The sequence below is a fragment of the Rhyacophila brunnea genome, unplaced genomic scaffold (assembly GCF_057557595.1).
Source record: "Rhyacophila brunnea isolate RB1 unplaced genomic scaffold, BYU_Rbru_1.0 scaffold_15, whole genome shotgun sequence".
In the NCBI taxonomy this organism is placed as follows: Eukaryota; Metazoa; Arthropoda; class Insecta; order Trichoptera; family Rhyacophilidae; genus Rhyacophila; species Rhyacophila brunnea.
The window spans coordinates 3,532,090-3,555,851 of NW_028232806.1; the positions used below are offsets into that span (position 1 = coordinate 3,532,090).

General features: G+C 34.5%; 1 protein-coding gene across 7 annotated transcripts in view; it reads right to left on the bottom strand.

Moving 5' to 3' along the window:
• The window catches only part of rhea (Talin_middle and talin-RS domain-containing protein rhea), a 140,465-nt gene that overhangs the window by 55,764 nt on the left and 60,939 nt on the right, over positions 1–23,762 (bottom strand). For all 7 annotated transcript variants that reach the window (XM_085943319.1, XM_085943321.1, XM_085943314.1 and 4 more), the window contains exons 4-20: positions 22,897–23,057; positions 22,525–22,680; positions 21,360–21,463; positions 20,628–20,772; positions 19,135–19,326; positions 18,847–18,925; positions 18,033–18,201; positions 17,161–17,333; positions 16,118–16,279; positions 15,480–15,571; positions 12,736–12,827; positions 9,552–9,662; positions 9,249–9,387; positions 8,490–8,570; positions 8,257–8,381; positions 8,063–8,164; positions 178–348 (exon numbers count right to left, since the gene is read on the bottom strand). In XM_085943319.1, coding sequence (XP_085799445.1) covers positions 178–348; positions 8,063–8,164; positions 8,257–8,381; positions 8,490–8,570; positions 9,249–9,387; positions 9,552–9,662; positions 12,736–12,827; positions 15,480–15,571; positions 16,118–16,279; positions 17,161–17,333; positions 18,033–18,201; positions 18,847–18,925; positions 19,135–19,326; positions 20,628–20,772; positions 21,360–21,463; positions 22,525–22,680; positions 22,897–23,032 — 2,229 coding nt within the window. In that variant the 5' untranslated portion in view covers positions 23,033–23,057. The remainder of the gene's footprint in view (positions 1–177; positions 349–8,062; positions 8,165–8,256; positions 8,382–8,489; positions 8,571–9,248; positions 9,388–9,551; positions 9,663–12,735; positions 12,828–15,479; positions 15,572–16,117; positions 16,280–17,160; positions 17,334–18,032; positions 18,202–18,846; positions 18,926–19,134; positions 19,327–20,627; positions 20,773–21,359; positions 21,464–22,524; positions 22,681–22,896; positions 23,058–23,762) is intronic.

Here is a 23,762-nt window from a genome sequence, read left to right on the forward strand (position 1 = left end):
TCTTCAATAGACCTGTTGGACTGTGTAGAAAAAAACACAGTAACCTTGGGGCTAAATCAGTGGAGGGAACTTGGAGCAAACAGCGAGATGTGGACACATTTCCTGGCGGTGGTTAAGACGAATATCCGATTGTAGTGCTGATAATAAATATGAAAGTAAAACAAAGAATCTATTTACCTTTGCGCATGCAACCAGTTGGCTAGTGGCCAAAGCGCACTGCGTGGCAGCTCCGATAACTCTGTTCTGAGCTTGCTGATCATCCTTGCAGGTGGCCGCGACATTCTTAGCCTTGAGGACCAGGGCAGCGGTGGTGTTAGCGACGGCTTTAGCCAAAGCAAGAAGCATGTCCTAAAAGAGAAAAAAACATAACCTGAACAGCGATGTCTGATATTACATTTTTCTTATACTGTGTATGCATCATTTGACAGAAATGGCAAGTGAAAATTTTAAATCTTGGTTTTTATTAATGTTATATTATAGTCCAGCGAAATAACTCAGAAAATTCGATGAATTGTGCACTTCTGTATACTTTAGCACACGATGAACAAGCATATCGTAAGTGTCATTTTTAAGATATTGAACTGCACAATTTACCCAGAAGACCCTAAATTTTAAAATGGCTGAGAAAATTAAAATTGTCTATAATTACCATCTGATTTGATAGAGTTTCGGTTTATTTTACGATGCAAAATACTAATTTGAAGTTTAATATGACATTTTTCAATTGAAAGCGTATAAAATACCAAGATGGTGGTAAAAATTTAAATTTTATATAATTACTGTCTAGTTTGATTGATTTTCAATTTAAACTGAGAAAACAGGTGAATGCTATTCAACTGAATACCTGAGACAGCGAATAAGCATAGAAATCCAAAGAAGAAATGCAGTCACTGTTTTAGGTACTCTTGAGATATCCAGGGGACTGGAGGAGGTGTTTTATATACTTAGGGAAACCTAGTATATCAATAGTTTTATGTAATTTATTTGTATGCAGATTATAATATATTGTTTCTGTAGTATTATTAATAAAGTTATCATATTATAACGAATTAGACATGTATTCTTTGAATAGTAATTTGAGTATGACAGTTAACAAAATAAAAGATACTAATTTGAGGTTAAACTTGATATTTTATAATTGGAAGCCTATAAAATACCAAGATGGTGGCCAAAATTTCAATGTTCTATAATAATTAGTCTGATTTTCAGTTTACAAACTCCATCAGGGCAACATGGATCTATATTTTTGACTACTTAGATGTTTAATTAAATATTTTACTGAAGGTAATGTCGCCCAGTTTACAAAATTTCGAAAGAAAAAAAAAGTAATTATAGCTGAATCAAATAATATGAGAGATCTACACAAATTCGTCAGCGTCATATTTCATCTGTCATAATGAACATCCGTCTGAATAAAAAAATACTTTTGAATATTGTCATAGAGCTGCAAAACTTCAGATGTCACAAAATTTTAAATTTACAAAAAAAAATTGTTTTGTAAGCACAAAAATAAAGGTAGACATTCCATTTTATTATGTTTAGTTTGTGAATAGTTTGATTTTTTGCTTGTCATCAACAGGTGTTTGTAATAACTTTTATGTGATGACTACGTACATTGTAGGGTATTATATAATGTTCTTATTAAAATGTGATGTCATGTTAAATCGGAATTTTGGTACTGTTCGGTTATCAGAAATACAGCGGAAAACACATTTTGAAAATAGCCGATAAACTGGATTATTTGTTAGGTTAACCTAACCAAACCTAACCTAACCCAACCCAACCCAACCCAACCCAACCCAACCCAACCCAACCCAACCTAACCTAACCTAACCCAACCTAAACTAACCCAAACTAACAAATAATCCAGTATATCGGGTATTTTCAAAATGTGTTTTCCGCTGTATTCCTGATAACCGAACAGTACCGGAATTTTCTATAATTAATTACATTTTCCATATTGACAAAATTGTCACATAAGAGGTAAGCAAACTATTGTCTTTAATTATATTTTGTATAATATTATAAGCCGTCTATTCAATTCTAAACTATCCAAAATGCCAATTTTTCGAAATCGATCGATTCTCTATGAAACTGCCAACATTTCTGTATAAACCTAAATGCATAAGGATTATATTGAATTTAAGGAACAATTATTTTCATGCCACTTCTTAAGTATCCTAAGTGACATTATTTGCCAATCAATGTATTGAATTTTTCATAAATTTTAAATTGGAAAAAATTCCACAAAATTAATTGTAATTTGAAACACAGAAAATGTTTTTTTAACATTTAGATATTACAGAACTAAAATCGAATTAAGTATAAGTTTGTAATTTATTAATCCTGCACATTTTATGGTTTGGCGTTTAGGATAGTTTAGAATTGAATAGACAATCTTTTTGTCCACGTATCAAGATTCTTCGGCTCGAATTTATCTAAGAGTCTTATATAAAAAGGGACAGATCATGATATATTGGAGGCCTTCAATAATGGCTGTTTGATGAGATTTTTCTGAGCTGATCACATCATCAATGAGGAGATTTTAGGACAAACAAGAGAACTTATAGCTAAAAAAACCTGCAAAAGCTCTTTATCAAAATTTCACGCAATGTGAAATGTGATTTACTACAATTCAATGCAGAGAAGGTTGAGGCACAGATGGAAAGATATTCAACTGGCCCAGGACAGGGAGATGTACTGCAATTTGGTCGAGGATAGAGGCACCAAGAGAACAGACTCAGAAACACAATTTTACCCTTGTGACACAGTGTGTAAATGAAAATTCTGGAACTCCGGAATAGAAGAATCCGTAGGTTCTTGAAGATAATTCAAAGTTTGGTGAGGTACATCATTTCTTCAAGTGGATGAACCAACCTGCCGATGATGATGAGGCGGAAATCTGATACGTTGGACATCAATACCCCTGCTCGGTCAATATTTGTATTGCTAATTAGTGTCAAGTCAATGAGACATTACTTTAGACAGTTTTAAATACAGTAAAACCCTGTTAATACTAACACAGTTAATTCAAAATTCAATGTATCTTTAACTCGAAATTCGCAATATGAAATAATTTACAACTCCATCAAAATTATAGATATAAGTACTATCATAAATCGTAACGTGTTCGAATTTTCAAGAATGAACTCAATATAAAAAGTATGAAGTGATATGTCAAATGTTAGCAGTGGACAACTTATACTGGTGGATCTATCACTGATTTTATTTTGTCATGATTATGTCATAATATATTTTGTAATTTGTAATTCGAAATGTTTTTTAATTTTCATTTCCATCAATATCGAATTAACGGGGTTTTACTGTATCTCTTAATGTCAAGACACCAGCCGCAGAGGACTGCCGATACAAAAGGAAACAGACAACTGCTGCCAGCAAACTGACATTTTCATGCAGATCCGTTACACACGGGACACCTGTGTCTAGACACCGGGTGTCAAGATGCCGCATTTACATATAAATCAATGCGACACTCGTGTGTCTACATCTGAACGCACCCATTCATTTATGTGTAAATGCAGCCGCTCGACACACCGGTGACTGGACACAGGTGTACCGTGTGAAATGGCTCTCAGTCTCTCTCCGTGAATATACGGTTGGGTATTCCGTCAGTATCGACCGCAATTTGCATCTAGTCTTCGACTGCTATTCCATTATTGATTTTGATTTATAATTAATTTTTATAATATTACAATCGACGGTTTAGTGCAAAGATATTGTATGTCCAATTTTGTATGGTATGAGAAAATCGTATTTTAAGATTTGATATGCATGAGAAATGGACATATACATTGTATTTACAATATCTTCTCAAATATCCTATTTGAACGTAGTCTTTTTACAACATAAATATACGCTGCAGACAAACGTTTTGTGTATGTTAACTCAATTACGACAAAAACTGGACATACAATATTTTTGCACTAAGACATCGACATTTTTTTTATTTTGCATTTTTGTGTAAGTACCTGAATTCTTTTTCGACATTAATATAGAATCATAAATTGATCCTTGCGAATTTTAAATAGTGTTATATTATTAATATAAATATTATTTTAGGACAAGTGAATAAAAATAAGTACTTATTAACTTTTCCTCGTAAATGCTCTCTATAGTAATTTATAAGCTTTTACTAGAATAATGTCAAGTAAATACTTATTTTTAACTCACTTTCTCCGTCTGTTTAATCCAAACCAAGCACCATTTTACAAATTAAATATAAGATCTTATAATATTTCTCTAAGGGGGGGGTTTTAGTAGCTATTTTTTTTAAAGCGACACTCGAAAACCTTAAAATTAAATCTATTTTTAAACACCGTTAGTTGAACAAATACAAAGACATTTGTTTTTTTTTTTGTATTGTAACCAACAATTTTATTAACAATTTTGTGTTATAAACAAGAAATCTACACAAATTAATACTAAAATAACAAATAAGGCCAAACCCAAAGAAATAAACTATTTATTTAGGTACCTAATGTACCATACCTAATTATTGCTTTGATGATTTTAAAAACAGGATTTAAGTATCCACGGCAATTATTGTAAACAAATCATTTTATTCTAACATTTAAAAAAAGAATATTTCATCCAGTAGCTAAATAAAAATTGATAAATATGTTTGACTACCACAAAAGAATGAATTTGTTACATTTGAATGAATATATGCACACCCCATTTAGTAAAATAATAAATTAATTAAATCTAATTAAAATTAGGTAGTTACATTACAATGTAATAAATAATTTAGTGTCATTCGTATGTCTTATTATTTCACTCTCATTAAGACTAGATTCAATTACTCAAATAAATTAATTTGAACGGACTAGAAGATGAATATTAAATTATTCTGTTAAGTATAAACGATTTACTTTAATTAACATTGGTATTTTTTAATTAATTAATTTGTTATTTGGATTTCAATGTAAACATTAATTAATATGTAACAATTTTATTCGAGCATCCAAAACCAATTAAGAAAGTGCCTTTATTGAGTACAATTTTAATCAAAAAAATATATTCAGATGTCATTTTTTATCTTATACCTAAATTATTATTCAGCGGGTTAATAAATTGTGTCAAAAAATAGCTACACACCCCCTTATAGAGAAATAATAATACTATAAAAAATATAACAATGAAAATAAAACACTATGGTTTATTTTCGTTCAGTTTACATAACATAATAAAAATAACAAATAAATATGCAGAAGTCTATAAATTATCACCATTTGAATGAAATAAATAAATAAATTATTAAAATAATTGTCAAAAATATAATAAAATATTTGGTTTGAAATTAAATAAAGATGTCAAAAAATATATAATTAATCATAAAAATTATCGTAAATAAGTACATAATATATGAAAATAAATTCATTTAACTGTAAAGATCAATATGGCTCTTTGGCAAAAACTAGATGTCTATATTTCAACCAATATATAGAACTGATTTCTTTTACATGAGGTTACTGGCAAAAGTTGATAAGTCTCAATATCAAGTTATGGAGTAATTGCAATTGAAAAATTTGTCTGCCCTCTAAAATCAGGCATAATGGTAATTTCTTTGTGCTTTATGTGCAAGTTCTATAAATCATATTTACATAATATAGACACATAATTCGTTGTTGATTCTAAATACCTTAATTATCGACTTACCAACATTTCGCAGACCAATTTTAGAGAAGTGTATGAACAATTAATTCTGTGTGAGGAAGGAAAAGAGATAAGTCTAAATAACTACATTTCGTATGTGAATTTACTAATTCAGCAGCGTTGATTCCACCCATCCCTTTTTCTCATTTACGAACAACATCTTATGTATCTTGTAAATCCAAAACAACATTAAAAACAGTCCAAAATCCGTTTCGAATGGATTTGTGGATTGAATCTTAAAATGATTATACATGTTATACGTGCAAGAATTAATCATGAGGTGTATAAGACCAATGATGTATAAATTACAGTTAATTTGGCATATTCAACAAATTTTTCGCTTTTCCAGACATCTTTCATTTTCTCTCACACACAAAATTGTGAATTTAAAATCAATTTTCATTAATTACCCTCCTTGGTCGATAAGATGAACAAATAAAAATATCATAGACCTGTATTGCAATAATATCAATAGTTTTACAGCAGAAATTTAAACTAAATTGTCAAATAAACATCAATTAACATAGGTATTTTCCGAATGTAATCAATTAGATTAAAGATATATAAATCCCTCCAAGACCACAGCTTAAAATAAGCGTTGAAATTACGTCTCCCAGAACACAACAAGCGTAAAAAAACTGATATTTCTATAGATAATAATATTATCAATTAAAATCTCCATCAGTATAAATCTTTCCGTTTCTCCTATATCTTCTTTTATGTAATACTCTACTCAAAAATAAAGCCTGCCATTCATTCAACCGAAGAACATGACGTAAAATTCAGATATGAGGCTCAACAACAGAACAACAAAGCACAGAACATACACCCAAGCGTCGTCCAAGCACTCATCGCAATAATAAATCTGATTCCGCTCGCCGTAACATCTGTGGCAGACGTTTACAACTTCAACGTCTTCCACGGTACCGTTATCAGAGACAGTATTCACCGCTTCAAACGTGGGATTATAAAGAATTCGAATTTCCGTTTTACTTTTAGGGGTGTCTCTACTGTCGGTTACGCTCGTAGAGCTACTACTATAAAAAGATTCACTTCTTTTGATAAACTTTTCAAATGTCTCATTCTTTTTGACTTTCCTGACGGTTTTGCTGACGTTGCTTTCAACTTTAGCCACGATATGCTTACGCTTCAAGTCGGCATTGAGTACTTTCATGTCCAACGAGCCGAACACTTCGAAATCGGTGCCGGTGTTCAGCACATCGTTTTTAATGCAGCAGCATTCGATTTTAGCCGAATCGTCCGGTTTCTTAACAAGCTTCTTGACTTTACTTTTAATAGTCTTAAACAAAGATTTCTTTTCCGTATAATTATGCGTTCTAGTAGTAGTAACTTTAACATTGTTTTTTTTAACTGGTTTACTCTTACTTTCTGCGTTTTCTAAATAATCTGCGCAATTTTCCAAAACATCTTTTACATTCAAAACGTCATTACACTCAACATTGTCATTCTTATTCCTAACAAATCCAACGTTCCCTTCGTTAATCTCATTCTGAATCGATTCTTGAAGCGAATCATTCTCGGATACAATATCAAACTCTTCATCCAAAGTTTCATCAATAACGTCTTCAATTTTATTTTTATTCTGATCGAATTCAAGATTTCTATAATAATCACTCTCTCCCTCTTCCAAAATCACATCCAAACTCTTTCTGTGTTCATCAACATCGCTTGCGTCTTTCCACCCAGAAAGATCCATCTCTTCATACAGATCGTCTTCGTCATAACTTTTGGTATTTTTCGGATCGAAATCTCCAAAATTAACTTTGTAAACAAATTTCTTTTTATCATCATCCAGACAAGCTTTATCGCTATCTTCGAAATCGTCACCGAAATCCACAGTAGCTACCACAACGTCATCGTAACCTGTATCAATCGGTTCATAATCAACATCCTCAGCGCTATAATAATCACTTTTTACGCTCAACAAATCCGTATCAACATTTTCATACGTATGACGCTTAGTCCTTTTATCATCTTTAACAAAATACCCTATACCCTTACTACCGTCCAAGTAATAACTTTCCTTTACATCGTCGTCATCAAAATACGCACAATCGATATCTTCAAAACTAGAAGTAGGCGAACTCTGATTAGTGCCGCACCGGCAGTAATCGATTTCTTTACCGTCAGCGTTTAAAACTTCCTTGACATACTTCTCTACAGCTCCTACTTGATTGGTTTTCTTCAAACCTCGACAGACCTGACAGAATCTACCGGATATGTCAATTTTCTCCGGTTCTCTGTCATCTATGTTGAAAAACGCGTTGTAAAAGTTTTCGTAACAGTAGTTGAACTTGCGGTAAAAGTGCGCGTTTTTCGACGGGTTTCTGGCGGCGCGAGGGGGTAAAGTGGCCGATTGGTTTACCTGAATCTCTCGGCTCTCCTCTGACTCTTCGCCGATGGTGTACAGGACCTGAGTGGACGCTTCGCCGACGCGTGATGCGGCGTTGAGAAGATTCTGGCGTGGCTGCAAGAAAACAACGAATATTTCTTTAAATACAGCTAAAAAAACAAAAAACCAAAAAGTAAATATCAATAATCAATAAAAGAAATCGTTACCTCTTTGGTTTCGGGCTCAGCAGCCTTGAGCAGGTCGCTGAACGCGGTGCACAGGCGCCTGGTGGCATCCAGGAGTCTATCTCCATTGTCGTTGTCCTCCATCAAGGCAGCAATCATAGACACACCTGCACATTACACAAAACAATTAAATTAAAAAAAAACATTTTGTAGATACATTTTACAATTAGAATTCAACTCAAATTGTGACAATACTTAATGGGTTGGTTACTGACCTTTGGTGACTTCGGGCAGGTTACTGGCAATGGTAGTAATCGCAGCTCCGACAGCTGTGTGGTCAACCTCATCCGTTGGTCCTGCAATAAAAGAAAAATATAACATTAAGACGCTATTAAATTATTTTCTTCACTTCCTTCCAGAAGACGATTAGCCAAACAATCAAACAGGTTTCAAACTGCATTTCATGACTTTGTCAGATTATATCATCACGATCAATATAACTGAAGGTCGAACTATTGCTGGTTGAAAGTCTTCCTTCACAAGTTTTTATCAAAATTAATCGATTCACTAATCCAGCAGTTTTGAGTGAGACTTTGTGTCATTCCGTACCTCCGTGCTACCTCTGTGTGGTACCCAGTTTACTATATAATTATAGATTCAACAAAATTCAAGACAGTATTTTTATACATATATAATACTGTATTGCATAGACTATAAGACGCATGTTTTTTCCTATTTGTATCTTTGAATTTGGAGTGCGTCTTATAATCGATAGTGTCGTATTGTCAAATAGAACATGGAGTAGTCTTTTAAGAAATACTTACATCATTTGAAAACAAAGAGATCTTCAACCCTGCGTTGAGAAGTGATTTAGAAAAGTCAGAAATTGACTCTGAAGTTATTATTATTTGAATTCAAAAATAAGGGTGCGTCTTATAATCAGGGGATTAATCAAAATCAATTAGCACTAAACAAACATTGCTTCCATAATTCACAATGTCACCAAACAAAATAATGTATGTATCATACATTACCTGAAGTTAGCGTGACGACCTGAGCCGTGGCTGCGTTCATGGCAGCGATCTGCGAGGAGACGTTCTGTTTGTTGGTGTCCATCGTCACCTCCTTCCACTTTATGGAAGCTGCGTCCGATCCAAGCTCGGGCAGTTGCGCCTAGACCAAACCACAATACTATAAGATTCTTAATAAGATGAAATCAACGGGTTAATGCGCAAATTTTTCATGTCCAATTTTGGTAAAATGGATGTATTTAAATGAGACAATATTTACTTATTAACTTGACACGAATGATTTAATCGAAGATTATAGCAACATACCCTGACTAACTCTTTCTCGGTGATTCTGATGACCTCCTGGCCAGACGAGATGGTAGTCAAGAGAGCTCTCTGAGGCTCGCTCATTACCGTTGTTACTTTCTGTTGTTGTACCTGTTGACAGAAAAAAATACATTAAATGCAACTCAAACATCTCAATAATTAAACAGTCCCATGCCATTATCAAGTTAAATACCATTGAAAGTCTAAAATAAATTTGATAATCATTCTGAATCAAAAAATAAAATAATCATGCAATGTTGTTCTCACACCGAAATGACTCGAATGGAATACGAAAAAATGTTGCAAAAATAATCGCCCAGAGAAATGACGATTCGTTAACCACACTGGATTGATAAAATAGAAGAGTAGAGGCAGAAAGGAGACGCCTTTATCCAGCAGCTGATGAGGAGTGACTGATATTGGAATTTTTTCTACATACATAATTTCATAGATATGCACTCTGGCGCTTTTGCCATCATTAGAGGGGACTACAACAAACAACTAACAACACAATCAATCACTACACCACCAGTTGCCACAAGTCGGTTGTAGGTTTTAAAGCGATCGGCTTAGCGGGAGACGTTTATACAAAATTCATGCAAAACCTCGAGAGAGTTACACAAGAGTGATTTTTTCATGATCACATCTGAGTCATGTTAAATGGAGAACAGCCTAAAATTATGGAATTTCAAAATATTAAGATGTCTATTAACAAAGATACACGATTCAATATTTATGGTATGGTTCATTTTTTGTCTTTCGACAATAAATATTTTTTTTTTGGTTAATTTCTTTATTCCATCACCTTCAATATGAAACAAATAAAAGAAAAATAAAATTGGACATATCGGCATTTGATTGTCTTCTAATTCATCGATATATCTCAATCTTTCGTCAAACTCATTAAAAGTCATTCAGTTCATTAGAAGACATTCAATTCATTAAAAGACATTCAATTTATTAAAACTCATTTAATTATTACACATTTTTTCCTATGCTTTCCTTACATAGTACAGACACCAAGAACATCTGTATACGAACAATATTTTCCATCACCGTCAGAAAACAATGTGAAAAGAAGGTATACATGAACAAATTGTATCAGAACATGTTAAATAATGTTCAGAAACAATTTTGATATAACTTTCAAACAGTTTGTATACTGTTCAATGTTCACCGAAATCATGTATCTTTGTCCGGACAAGGAATTAGATTTTAACCACACGTGGACGTTATTAGAAAGACTCATCTCATATCTAATTAATACGATAGCTTATTTCTATAGGGAAACAACTCAAAATACATTGTTCTAAGATAAGTAAATGTTTTTATTTTTTATAATATTATAATTCAAATGAACTAAGAAATGCACAATGAAATTTTACAATTTAATCATGTAATAATGACATTTCCATTTATAACTGAATTAATGACCAATCCCAGATATGGTTATTCGATTTTATGACCCGTTAATTTTTGATAATTTTTTTTATCGAATTATAAACAAAATACCTTTCTACATCGAATGGCATTACTCACAACTTTGAAATTTTGAGTGGTTTCCCTATGGAACTAGGGTATCGTTTATAATTTTATGTTGATTTAACATAATCATTCTGTTTCCCTTGATAATTTTATATACAAGATACAAATTAAGTTGGCCCCTTTTCACATACATACATAAAGTCCACCCGCATGCCAATGAATAATATATACAATGACGGTTAATGAATGAAAGTATAGAATATATACCTACACGTCTGGATCTAGCGTTCCAATCTTCAGTTAATAAGTGTACATGCAAGACATGGAAAGGAAAGTTATACTTGTATTGTTAAGAAAGTTTAACAACATTTTAATAACAATTAAGGATTACGTATGATGATAATGAGACACGCATTTTTGTGAAATTGAACGTTTCATTGAACTAATTTATACACATATTACATTTCACGGAAACAATACAATACATATGTACATATTTCCGACACAATTAATTTAATAACGAAGCCTTCCTCGAAATTGTATTAGTACAAAGGCAGCAACAAAAACCACCACATGACAGATCAACAAAACATTTAAAGCATCTAAAAATTTGTCTCTAGCCCTCTCTGATTTGTCTAATATCAATCAGTTCATGTGTAAGTGTGTAAGTGTGTCGTTTTATATGATTCTGTCGGATGATAGGTGGTTGCACCATTCGACCGCGTGACAATCTGAGCAAATCAGATGATCTGTAGCATTGTCGATCGGGCGAATGTGTAGCAAGTTAATAGGATCATATGGGCCTCCACAGAGTAGAAGTTTGTATTAACAGATTTTGTTTTTTACGAGAAATGGATGTCAGCCACTTGCTCAACCTATTCGGTCCATACCCTGACAGACACAAATTGAAAAACAATGTGTACTTGCCAGACCCAGGATTCGAACCTGGGACCCACGGCGTACAAGCAAAAATAAATTGGGCGCAAACTCTGTAGGTTACATCTGATTTGGTCAAGCTGACTAACACAGACACAGTATATCACCGATGTAACTATAATTTATAATCCGATAACAAGAAAATTATTAGCCGATTATGATATTTTAATACATCAATCAACAGATTTTCTCATTTGTAACACAATGCAGCAAAATGAGTATAGGTAAATCATTATACAGTGGCACCATGGGAATGGCAAACGCGGCTTGCAGTAGTAGTGGTATTGTTTGGTAGCATTGAAACATGCATTGTTGCAAGCAATCCAACACACTCAAGAATCGCCTATGGTGCCACTGTAGAATGATTTACCTATATTATTAATTACACTGGCATATACGTGGTAGGTTACCAATGGTTTTGAAAAATCGGCGTATTGTAGTGGATATCCACAAAAAAATTAGTCCAATCAAATATCCAACAGTTTTGGATTTTAAACTTGTCTCATATTTCCCTACTTAAAAAAATTATCATTGGAGAAATTCATAACAAATTAAGAGTAAATATTAGATTACAGCGTATTAGTGTATGCTAAACTTATTCTATGTTATTCATAAATTATTAATTGTATTAGTCGAGAATGCACCACTGAAAATAAAGTCAGTTGCCGATATTAGTCTTGGAGTGGGTTGATGAAATTCAAGCGTTAAGTCGGATGAAAAAAATGGAAGGGGAAGAAAAAAAAATTGCGTCATTTCGCTGTACCGTTGGCGCCGCGTGGCCCACGTTCACCTTTCCTGAAACGGTCGTGAACTGCGCTCCTCCCATATGGCCCTGCGCGTATGGTTTCTGCCCGGCTAGATGTCAGAAAGTGGTGTCATGTCAGTTGTAATTGAATCGGCTGTTATTTAAAAAAGGCCTGAGTCACGTGCGAAAAGACGCAAGTCAAAAGACCAGTTGATTCTGGAATGCCTGTTGGCTATGTGCACAAAACCATATTGTTCGAGGAACAAATAAAACTCAACTCAAAATAAAATGAAGTGCAGTAAAACCCCGTTAATAAGAACATGGTTAATTCGAAATTCGCCAAAATTCATAAATTTATTTAAATCCATTTTGTAAAATTAATTTTTTCAATTGTTAGTGTTTTTTGCCATACATTTTTTTATTTCATAATTTGACTTATTTTATCGATTTTCGGTCTGTTCATTTCTAATTAACAGAGTTTTACTAGAACTAGGTTGACTACAAAGTTTAATACGTTAATAGCCGACGGGTGCAGGTTCAAGTCCCACCCGGAACCAATATTCTTTCTAAATATAGAATTGGAAAATTTTCAATTGAAAAAATGAAGTATTACATTATGTATAAGCACATATCAAAGATATTGAAGAACATATTATATTATTGAATCGGGCAATGTAAAAAGTAAACCATCACATTCGCTCCTAGTTGAAACATATAAGCCTCAACAACGTAGAGGTTATTTTAGCAGACTTTTTACGAGGAATAGCTGTTAACCATCCGCCCAATCCATCGGGTCCTTGCGCTGGATCAAATATACATTTAACATGGTTTTTTTGAACAGCCACGAATTTGGACCCGTGACCCGCGGCTTCATATTTATACAAAGACTGCTGCTCTAGCAACTAGGTCAACAAACATAACTGAAAACTGCCAAAAGATGCACATAGCAGGATTCGCAGAATCAAGAACGATTATACATACAATTATTCATATTTATAAATCTACCGAAGTGAGATATTTAATGATTTTAAATATTATCAATTTAACTGAATTCTTATGTTTGCATTATCGGTAACTCTGGCCGTTTTTCATAAAAAAGGTGATTCATTCGTGCATATTGCGACATCATCAATATACCTCGCTCTTTCAATGGGTCATGGATTAGAACATCCACGAAAACTAGACCTCTCTAATATGCCATGAGAGTAGTCTTATAGTTGAATGGACTACGGTATATTTCCGTGTATGGCGTAAATATGTTGTTGATAAGTCTAACAACATCAATTCTCACGGCAGCTATTTGTATTATGTGGCTTTCTGTGGTAAATCAGATTATAATATCGACTGTGTTTAGGAAAAAGGGCGTAACCCTCGATTTTTCGAAAAGTGCTTTTATTAGATATTAACTATGTATACAACTAAATACATATTCTATAAAAAGAAAGTAAGCCGCAAATGCCGAACTATTATCTAAATTCAGGTTTTAATTAAGATTAAATAAGTTTTAATTTAAGGAAAAAAGCATTTACCCTCAATTTTAATGATTTTTCTGTAATAACTTCATTAATTATTATTAGATCGAAATCATCAATCATCATCCAGCCAATGTCTGTGCCTATTTTTTAAAAAATATTAAACTAAAATCATTCAAAAACGTTTTTTGCCCCTCCTGTAAAATTTGTTCTGTGAGGGTTGCGCCCTTTTTCCTAAACACTGTCGAATGTGTTTAAATGTTTTGAAATTTTAGTAAAACATTTGTAAATTCTCAATAAACTAAAATTTATAAACATTCCTGAATTGCCAACCTTACAAATAGGTGAGAATTGATGTTTTTCGACTTATCAACATATTCACATCAAATACAGATTTAATCGATGATATTACAATTTACAAAAATAAACAAAACATGAAGTATGAAGGAGACAAACGAACGTGTGTTTCATGATGTTGGTATGAAAATTATTGTCAGTGGTCAAAAAAAATAAATTAAAAAATGAACTCTGAAACAGTCGAAATGAAAAATGTGTTCACAATTTTAAATAACGTTTCAGGCATTGAAACAATGGCAGGATTTTCTCTCACATATAACTTCCAACATTAAATTGGACACATTTTAATCTGCAATAATCACTTTTATTGCCATGTACATTGAGATACTTTTTCAACCACAATCATAAATATTTATCCGTACAACCCGAAGAATACTATGACTGGATAAAGAAAAATAAAGATGGCGCATCCGTATAAATGCTGAGCTCTGTGAACAAATTAAGTCCAATATCGTCATTGTCTCTGAGGACACGAAAACTCAGATGGCCGATCACGTCGTTAGATGCGATGGATCCGGAGCTCTCCACAAAGTTTATAAAGAAACCCCTGTAGGCACGACAGCCCCGGAAGAGACGGGCGGATAACGTCAAGGGGGACGCAGAGAGGCTAATTGTGACCGACTGGAGAGAGAAGAGAGCTCAGGATACAGATGGTTGTGGTGTCGTCCATGGACCTGAATGGTCTGTAGGGCCAGTTTAACAACAACATAATAAGAAAGAATGAAAATTGTATGAAACCCTAACAGATCCATGTGTCTATGAACATGGACAGATAGTATTTATGGTCACGGACATTTATGAGGAACCACCTGATACGCCAATGGTTTCAGGCAGTACATTAACGGTATACGGAGGTTCATAGTTAAAAATATTACATACTTCTTTGACTTCCTATATTCGAAGAGTAAGGATATAAACAGTATAATTAATTACCTTCGGCTCCGGCTCTCATGATGGCCGGTTTAGCCAGAGATTCGGTGTTAACTTTGCCAAACGTAGAAGTCTCGTGTTGAAGAATGGTAGCCCTGCGTAACAAAATCAAAACTTCCTTGTTAGACTCATCAATAATTGAAACAGTATAATAAAGCTTGGAACAATTTAGTATACTAAAGGAATTTTTTATAGCTTGTTTTTAGTATGGTAGCATTTGTGACCACAGAAAATTTAAAAATATTTTTTATATGTTGGCGCATTGAAACATGCTTGTTGTTTATCATGACAGTTGACTTTCAATAATATAGGAAAATAATATTAAGCGTCCAATAACAAAAACTGAAAAGTCAACAATTAACCTTACTAGTAAATTATGTTTTTATGCGTCAAGTTTTTATATATAAATCAAATATAAATACCCCCATTTCTTTTAGCTAGCTAATAACCCCCTTTTTGCAATAAATAAATACATATATGAAAAATTTAATTAAACATTTATTAAATAATCGGTTTCAATAAATCGTTAAGTTAAAGGTGACAGGTGTGTTAGTCTAACCTTTTTAGATTTCTAACTGGTCCATTCACACCAATTAAATCAGAAACTTAAAATATATACGAATATGTAAAAAGATGTTTACTTCAGTGGCGAAACAGAGTCTTCAACCATAGTGGATCCCTCGTCTCCCTCGATTCCAAAGTGGTCCTTGACCTTCTGCTTCTTCAAGATGATGTCGATGTATCCGGCGATCAGTTGGAGGATTTGCTCGGCTTCCGTTGTTTGGACAGAGTAGTATTGATCGCTGAAAAAAATAGAATTAACTGTATTTGCATCAATGGGTTTTACTGCAACGTCACTATTTTTATTGCGAAGGGCACACTTTGCTGAAACTGAAATGCTAAAAATATGATTTGAAGCAGGTATGGTGATCCTATGACATATTGGAATACAGTACACTTTCAGTAATCCGCCGCTCGATTATCCGACAGCTACTATAATCCGCCGTTATGTTTACTAGTTGAAAGCACAAAATCAAGCTCTATAATTCGCCGGTATTCAATTGTCATATTCAATAGTCCACCGCGTACAAGTATACAACGCAGATGAGACGGGTTTATTTTGGAAACTTCTCCTTCGTTAAACGTACGTTCATCGTGAAGAAAGTAAGGTACCAGGGAGGAAAGTGCCCAAGGGCCGCTTCACAATTGTGCCGTGCTCCAATGCAACCAGGACATACAAACTGAAGCTTTCGGTCATAGGGAAAGCCAGGAATCCTAAGCCATTCAAGACTATCTGCCTCACTGAACAATTGGTTGTGTCAAGTGATTTACTGTTTTAATATTTTGTTAATAAACTTAGTTTATAAATATATATAATTTAGTAAATACTTGATTTTGATTATAAATAAAATCGTAATTTGCTAGTACAAATTTCTCAAAAAAAAACACTATTTTTACGAAATACCTGTGAAATTTTTGCCTGTAAAACCATTTTTGTGAAATACCACTATAATCCGCCGCTTTCACTAATTGGACACTTGTCTGGTTTTTGGGGTGGCGGATTACTGAGACAGTACTGTAATACAATGCATGGCAAAAGCTTGCCCAATAAAATACATTGATCCATTTGAAAGAATGATAAAAAAATAGCCTAAGTACAAACAAATATTGCAAGCTGACTAACCTGTAATCTCCAAAATCCAACGTGAAGGTGTTAGGACTGGCACACCACCTCCTGACAGTGGTAAGTGGCCAGGTCTGCAGGATTTCCTTGGTCCTCTCGTCCAGCCTCAGAACGGAGTCTTTCGTCACGCCCAGTAACCGGGGCACCAGCTTGTTTTTGCCCTTCATTTTTTCCTGCAATGGGACACAACATAGATAATTTACCATTCAAACAGAAATATTATAACAACATAAAAATGTAAACTATAGATATATGTACGATCATAAATCGTCAGGTGTTCGAATTTAGAACTAAGTCAGTCAGAAGAACCAAGAACTATCATCACAGTATAAAAAGTATTGAATGATATGTCAAATGTTGGGATGTGGCACCCTCTCTCAGTGGACAACTTATACTGGTGGATCTATACATAATATTATTAGGTATGTTCGTAGAGGGATTGATATACACTGTTTGTATCACAGCACTTGTAAGCGCAATTGCAGATTGTTTTGAGTACAGTCGAATTGATAACTATAGAAAAAAATATTACTCTGCGTTGGCAGTATTGAACCATCTATGTCTGTATGTATATATAGGGAAAATCGTTGGACAAATTTAGTCATCCAGTGGTATCCAAGAGGCACAAAACATCCACAAGGTAGACCTAGAGGCCGCTGGATCGATGAAATGATAAAGTTCTGCAGAAGTACATGGCAACGCACAGGACCGAGAGAAGTGAAATAAGCTTGGAGAGGCATTCATCCAGCAGTCGATAGATTCAGGCTGACGATGATGATGATGTGTGTATATGATTTTCTCAAAGTCTAGGTGTGTTGCTCAACTATTTTTTGCTTCAACCGTCAGAAGAATCACGTAATAATGTGTATTACCTTGACAAGGAAGAACGCTACTCCGTAGGTGCTCAGGGCTCTGGCGGTCTTGGTGTAGGTGACCTTGGCGTCCAACTCGGAGTCGCCGAGGTGGTTCTTGTGCGCCTTGAACACTTTTTTCTCCACACTCTTCACCTTCATGTATGAGGCGGGCAAGAATTCCTTCAAACTGTTGGAAAGAGAATAGGTTATAATATAATGCAATGATTTTATTCACAGGTCTTACGGCCTTTACAAACAAACATTCGTGGTGACCACAATTTAATCTGACCTCAGAAAAGCGAACAAAACTGCTTTTCAATCGCCCACAGAAACAATTTATCTACGCCAGTCGTAACGTCAAACTCAAAATGAAAAAAATTAAAAAAGAGAAATAGTCAGAAATATTGGATCCATCCATCCATCAATTACGGATATGTATACAGATGCGGTGTTTCAATTATAGGAAGGATATTTCTGTACGACAGACAGGCCACCGCCAGCAAATACGGGAATCATAGCTGATAGCAACCAGGTATGACCCCGATTGTTACGAATTTGGTGCGTTCTGATTAACTTTTCAATTCAGTTTGCAAGCGCCAACTACTTTTTACAACCAAAAATGTTGAATCGACTCTGTGTACATCAATACATTAAGTTATGTGTGTTTTGTAGATGTCAACTAGATCGAATAAATAAAATTGACAAGTTGCCATCGCCTCGAGGTTTAAATGTGGCGAATGAGGTAAGAGTTTCAAAGTTTACAAATTGCATCACACCTCGATTTTAAAAACAACAATCAGTATCCTAAATTTAATAATAATTATTCACTCACTCTAAAAATCCAGTCGTATGTTTGTCTTCTTTGTGATCTCCAAACTGAATTTGACACTGGATACCAGCAAACTCGCACGCTGCAATAACAGAAGATCAGGCATAAAACAGTGTTTCTTTTCTCCGTGTAAGGTTAAGTTCTCTGCAATGGAGTCAGAAATGAGAAGATAAACAGAAGCATACCATTCAACTTTCTGTCACATCTAAAAAAGTTCTCCATAGATGCAGGATAAACCTGCCATTGGTGATGCCAATTGACATAATATACAAATAAACCTTTATTTCTCACCTTTGTCGAGCGTGACAGGGTGAGTGCCATCCAATATAGCATCTCTGGCTTGCACGTACAACAGATTAAGCTGGACAGGATCTCGGGAGTCTATGTTTTGGTCGGAGAAGAAGTACTTTCTTCTAAGGAGAACGGTTTCCGCTTCGTCCACTCCTTGCCCGCGCAGTGTCTTTGACGGGTCTATCCAGTTTACTGTTGACAAAAAGAAAAGGGTTAATTAACTCAATATCACCATGTAACTCGAAGAAGAGGTTTGTATTAACAGATTTTGTTTTTTTACAAGAAATGGATGTCAGCCACTTGCTCAACCTATTAGGTCCATACCCTGACTCACACACAAATTGAAAAACAATATGTGTGTACTTGCCAGACCCAGGATTCGAACCTGGGACCCACGGCGTGATAGTCCAACACTTAAGCCGCGCGGCCACCGTCGGCGTCAGAAACAAAATCTGTTAATACAAACCTCTACTCTGTGGAGGCCCATATGATCCTATCAGGATCGGACATGGTCGGGGAAAAAAAAAAGAAAAAAAAACTCAAAGAAATATTTAAGTAGACTTCAAAGAGAAAAATCCTTAAAAAAGTCTTGGGACTGAGTTGGAAGTATTATCACATGAGACTATTGGTTTCACAGTCGGTCACCTTCACAATCCGCCATTTCGAGATAATCACACTATACCGCCAAGCACATTTTAGGAGTACAAATGGAATATTTTGTTTTATAATTAGAAAAGGCGAATGTCACTCACACATCATAATTTCATTATTAGAAAACCACAGTATTAAAATTGGTCGACAAATGATTATAATGGCACTTGATGAATATAACAAACATCACAACCAACTTCTGTAATATCATTAAAAAAATTTAAAAAAATGGAGGTAACTAACATGCAAAGTGAGCAAAGCCTCACATGTCAAAAGCATTTATTTGCCAGGCATGCGACAGATGTGGATTCAAATCCCACTCTGATTCAAAATATTTTCAGAAAGACTACGTATCTTATTAACCAAAAAATATTTGCAAATCACTGTAGTAGTGGAATATCGTCGGTGTTTTGTAAAAAGGGCGAATCAAACCAAAATGCTACTTTACAGGAGGAGGGTTTTTAACTTTTGACATTTATTTGTTTTTTACCTGTAGATGATTATAAATATCTAACAAGTTTATAATAAAGCTTAGAAAGAATACTGTCATTATAATAGGTATTTTTATATAATATTTTAAATGGCCTAATATGTCACATTTGCTTTTTATGTCGTAATTTTAATCGTTTATCGTTTATTATTATCGTTTTTAAGTACTTTCCTGTGGAGATAAAAATTCGCCGTTTTTACACAACAAAATTAGTGGGGTACATATTGTATTTTCATTAAAAACTCGATTTCGCCAAAATGGTTGATTCGCCCTTTTTACAAAACACCGACGATATATTCTCTAGCACTAATTTATAACATAATAGAAACCAAATATATTTTTTTTAAAATACCTTCATCATCTGTTCTGAGTTTCTTCCTGAGCTGATCCATCTTGACGTCTCTCTCCTTCTCGGCCTGCTTCCTCTTCAGCGTCAGTGTGCCGTAATTGGGTTTGTTATCCGGGTTGTCGACCTCTTCTTTGATGTCATCTCTCACCTGCAAAATAATAAAAATGAAAACTCACATAATTGAAGACTGACCTGTCACGGTCTGAACGAAGACTGAAGCGCAGTTCATAACAAGATTAAGTGACTGCGCTGGCTAGGTCATGTGCGCAGTATGAACGACATTCAATATAGAGAGGGAGTAATTCGAGCAATTCAATAGGACGCAGAAGTGGTAAGTCAAAAATTCGCTTGATATATTGAGCTACCAATAAATGCCGTATCACAAGCTGGAAAATGGCCATTATATACAGAGACAGGTGAAGAGTTGGATCACCCTGGACTATCGCGCTTTTGATAATGATAACATAATTAAAGGAACATAACTTGAAATTTTACTGGGGCCACTCCCAGAAAAGTACAGTTTTACAAGGATGCTTCTCACCCGTTATGCTAAGGCAAAATTCCTAAAGGGTGTGGAAACAAGATTTGATAGTAAGAGTTGATTTTATAGAGGTCGGAAATTTGGTGAAATGTTCGAAGAATCATTGGATAAATGCAGTCATACACTGGTACCCAAGAGATAGTAAAATACCACAGAGTCACCTTAAACCTTAAAAGATAATTCAGTCGACTTACCAAACTGTACTCATCGTAATTGGTGATGCCGATCTTTGTGCAGATGACTACCATCAAATTGGCTACGTTCTGACTATCATCCACCATCATTGTCTTTAAGGTTCCTGCGAGAAAAAAAACAACAAACCCATTAATAACACAGTTGTGCTTCAACACTATAAACATGCCAGAGTCAAGAAAAGGTGCAATATAAACTGGTTGCCACAACTTTCAATCTCAGACAAAAGGTTCAATTCCGGGATTGTGAAATTTTGGGATTATGAAAATTCAGTAAAATGTTATGCAAGTTTTTTTTATTCTGGTACTGATATATAATATGAATTTATACCAACAGACAAACTTGTTGGCTCGGTGACCAAGTTGCATGAACTGAAATAAAGTTAAAAGATGCAATTATAAATTCTACAGAACTGTTTCTAAGATTCTGTAAGTGATGTCTCATTTTCAAATGATCCTTCTTCAGATATTTCATGAAAAAATCTTGATATTTCTTTATTTTTGTTAGTTTTAGTGTTTGAAGTCTTAGCCCAGCCAAAATATTGAAATTATATACGGTTACTATGAAAATAATAATGTCATCATGAACGTCGCCTGATATACTCCAATGTTGACAATAAAATGGTAATATTGTTTCATACAAAACAGAATACACATGTTTGAATCCTGTTTCATGTATAAATATGTATGAGGTGATGTGAAAATTGATTCAAGTCATGTTTATAATTGCATATCACTTGAACTTATTTAATCCTCAGTAATTATTTCCAATCCCGTAATCCTAATCAAAGTTGGAAAATTTATGGCATATTTCTGATGATTTATTATTATTCTATAATCCCTTTTCATTAAATAACACTTCTTTACTGGACAAAACCATGTCTTCCAAATTTCAAAAATCATATAAAAAGTAATTCCAAAATCCCAGGATTCCAAATTGTTCAATCCCGAGATTACAATATATTCAATTCCGGGATTCAATTTTTTTTATATCCCGGGATTTCAAACCCCAGTTTTAGCCTAGTCAAACCTCCAATAACATACAAATATTACACACAATTTTGCAGTACAGAATCATTATTCATTCAGTAATACAACTGCCCACTAAGACAATACGAAATGACAAACTCGACTTTATAACTGGTAATTAAAAAAAAAAACAACTCACCGTCAAGCATTCTCACTCTCAACGTCCTCATCTTCTTCTTGTATTCGACGAGGTCTCCATTCCTGAGCATGTAGAACTCCAGATTTTTACCAGGCTCCAACCAGACACCTGTTTTGTTGTCTTCTGTCGAGGATATGAACATTCCGTAGTCTTTTGCTGTAATACAATAAAAACACATGACTATCATTAATCGGTATTGAATGATATCTTTCACATTTCCAGTCATAAAAAAATTACTTATGCTTCACACAAATGTAGGGTCTCATAATACGCCCGATGAAGATTAACTCCAATATTTTTGGGGATGAGCTATCTGTGGGATTGCTTCAAGTCCGGATCTAGTTATCTACTATAATTAGGATGTGTACCAACCTTCGCCCTGGTTGGCTTCTGTGATCTTCTCCCTGACGATCTTGCAGGCGTCGAAGGTGGACATGAGCGGGTCGAACTGCATCGTCTTGGTCACCTTCCCGTCCATCAGGGATATCTTCAGCGATAACGTCGCCATTTTGAATTAAGTTTCGGTACACCGTCTGAAATAAAGCAGCAGTATTAATATAACAGCATATGAGCTTGAGAAGTGGGAGTTTTGTACATATTATCTACATCTAAAAAGCCTATCGCTACAGGAAATATCAATATGACCAGAATAGCATAATTGGCAGTGTGCACAACTGCCAATCGGTGGGCCTCATCTTTGACCCCAGTTGCTGCCAATACATTATTTTAAAGTTTTTAAGTCAACCATGACGCCTTATTTGTCACACATAAACAGAATTCACTCTATTGACAATTTTTCATGTTCCGCACGAAAAAATGTTTTACTTCAATAAGTCTTCTACTATAACAACCCACAACACGAGGTGGGGCTGACAGGGCTCTAGCCTGGGGGCCCGGGGTCGACCTGATAAGTGCGATAAACACATATGACAAAGTTGCCCTAATGGGAAAAAAAGTCTATTTGGCGCTATTTTGCTTGAAGAGTATTACATTTTTTAAGTATCTAATTGTGTGATGCATCGATTATTGTGTGTCGATATTCGACAACTACATATTAAATCATGTGGATGGAGAGGCCAAAGATCCTGGCCTGGGGGCCCGCTTCAAGATGTGGGGGCCATGATAACATTCAATCTTTGGAGGCACATAATATTATGCTCTGCTTAAGGGTGAAACATGGTAATTGACTTTTACTATCAAACATATTATAACGAAAATCGACATAATTTTCGGGCTCC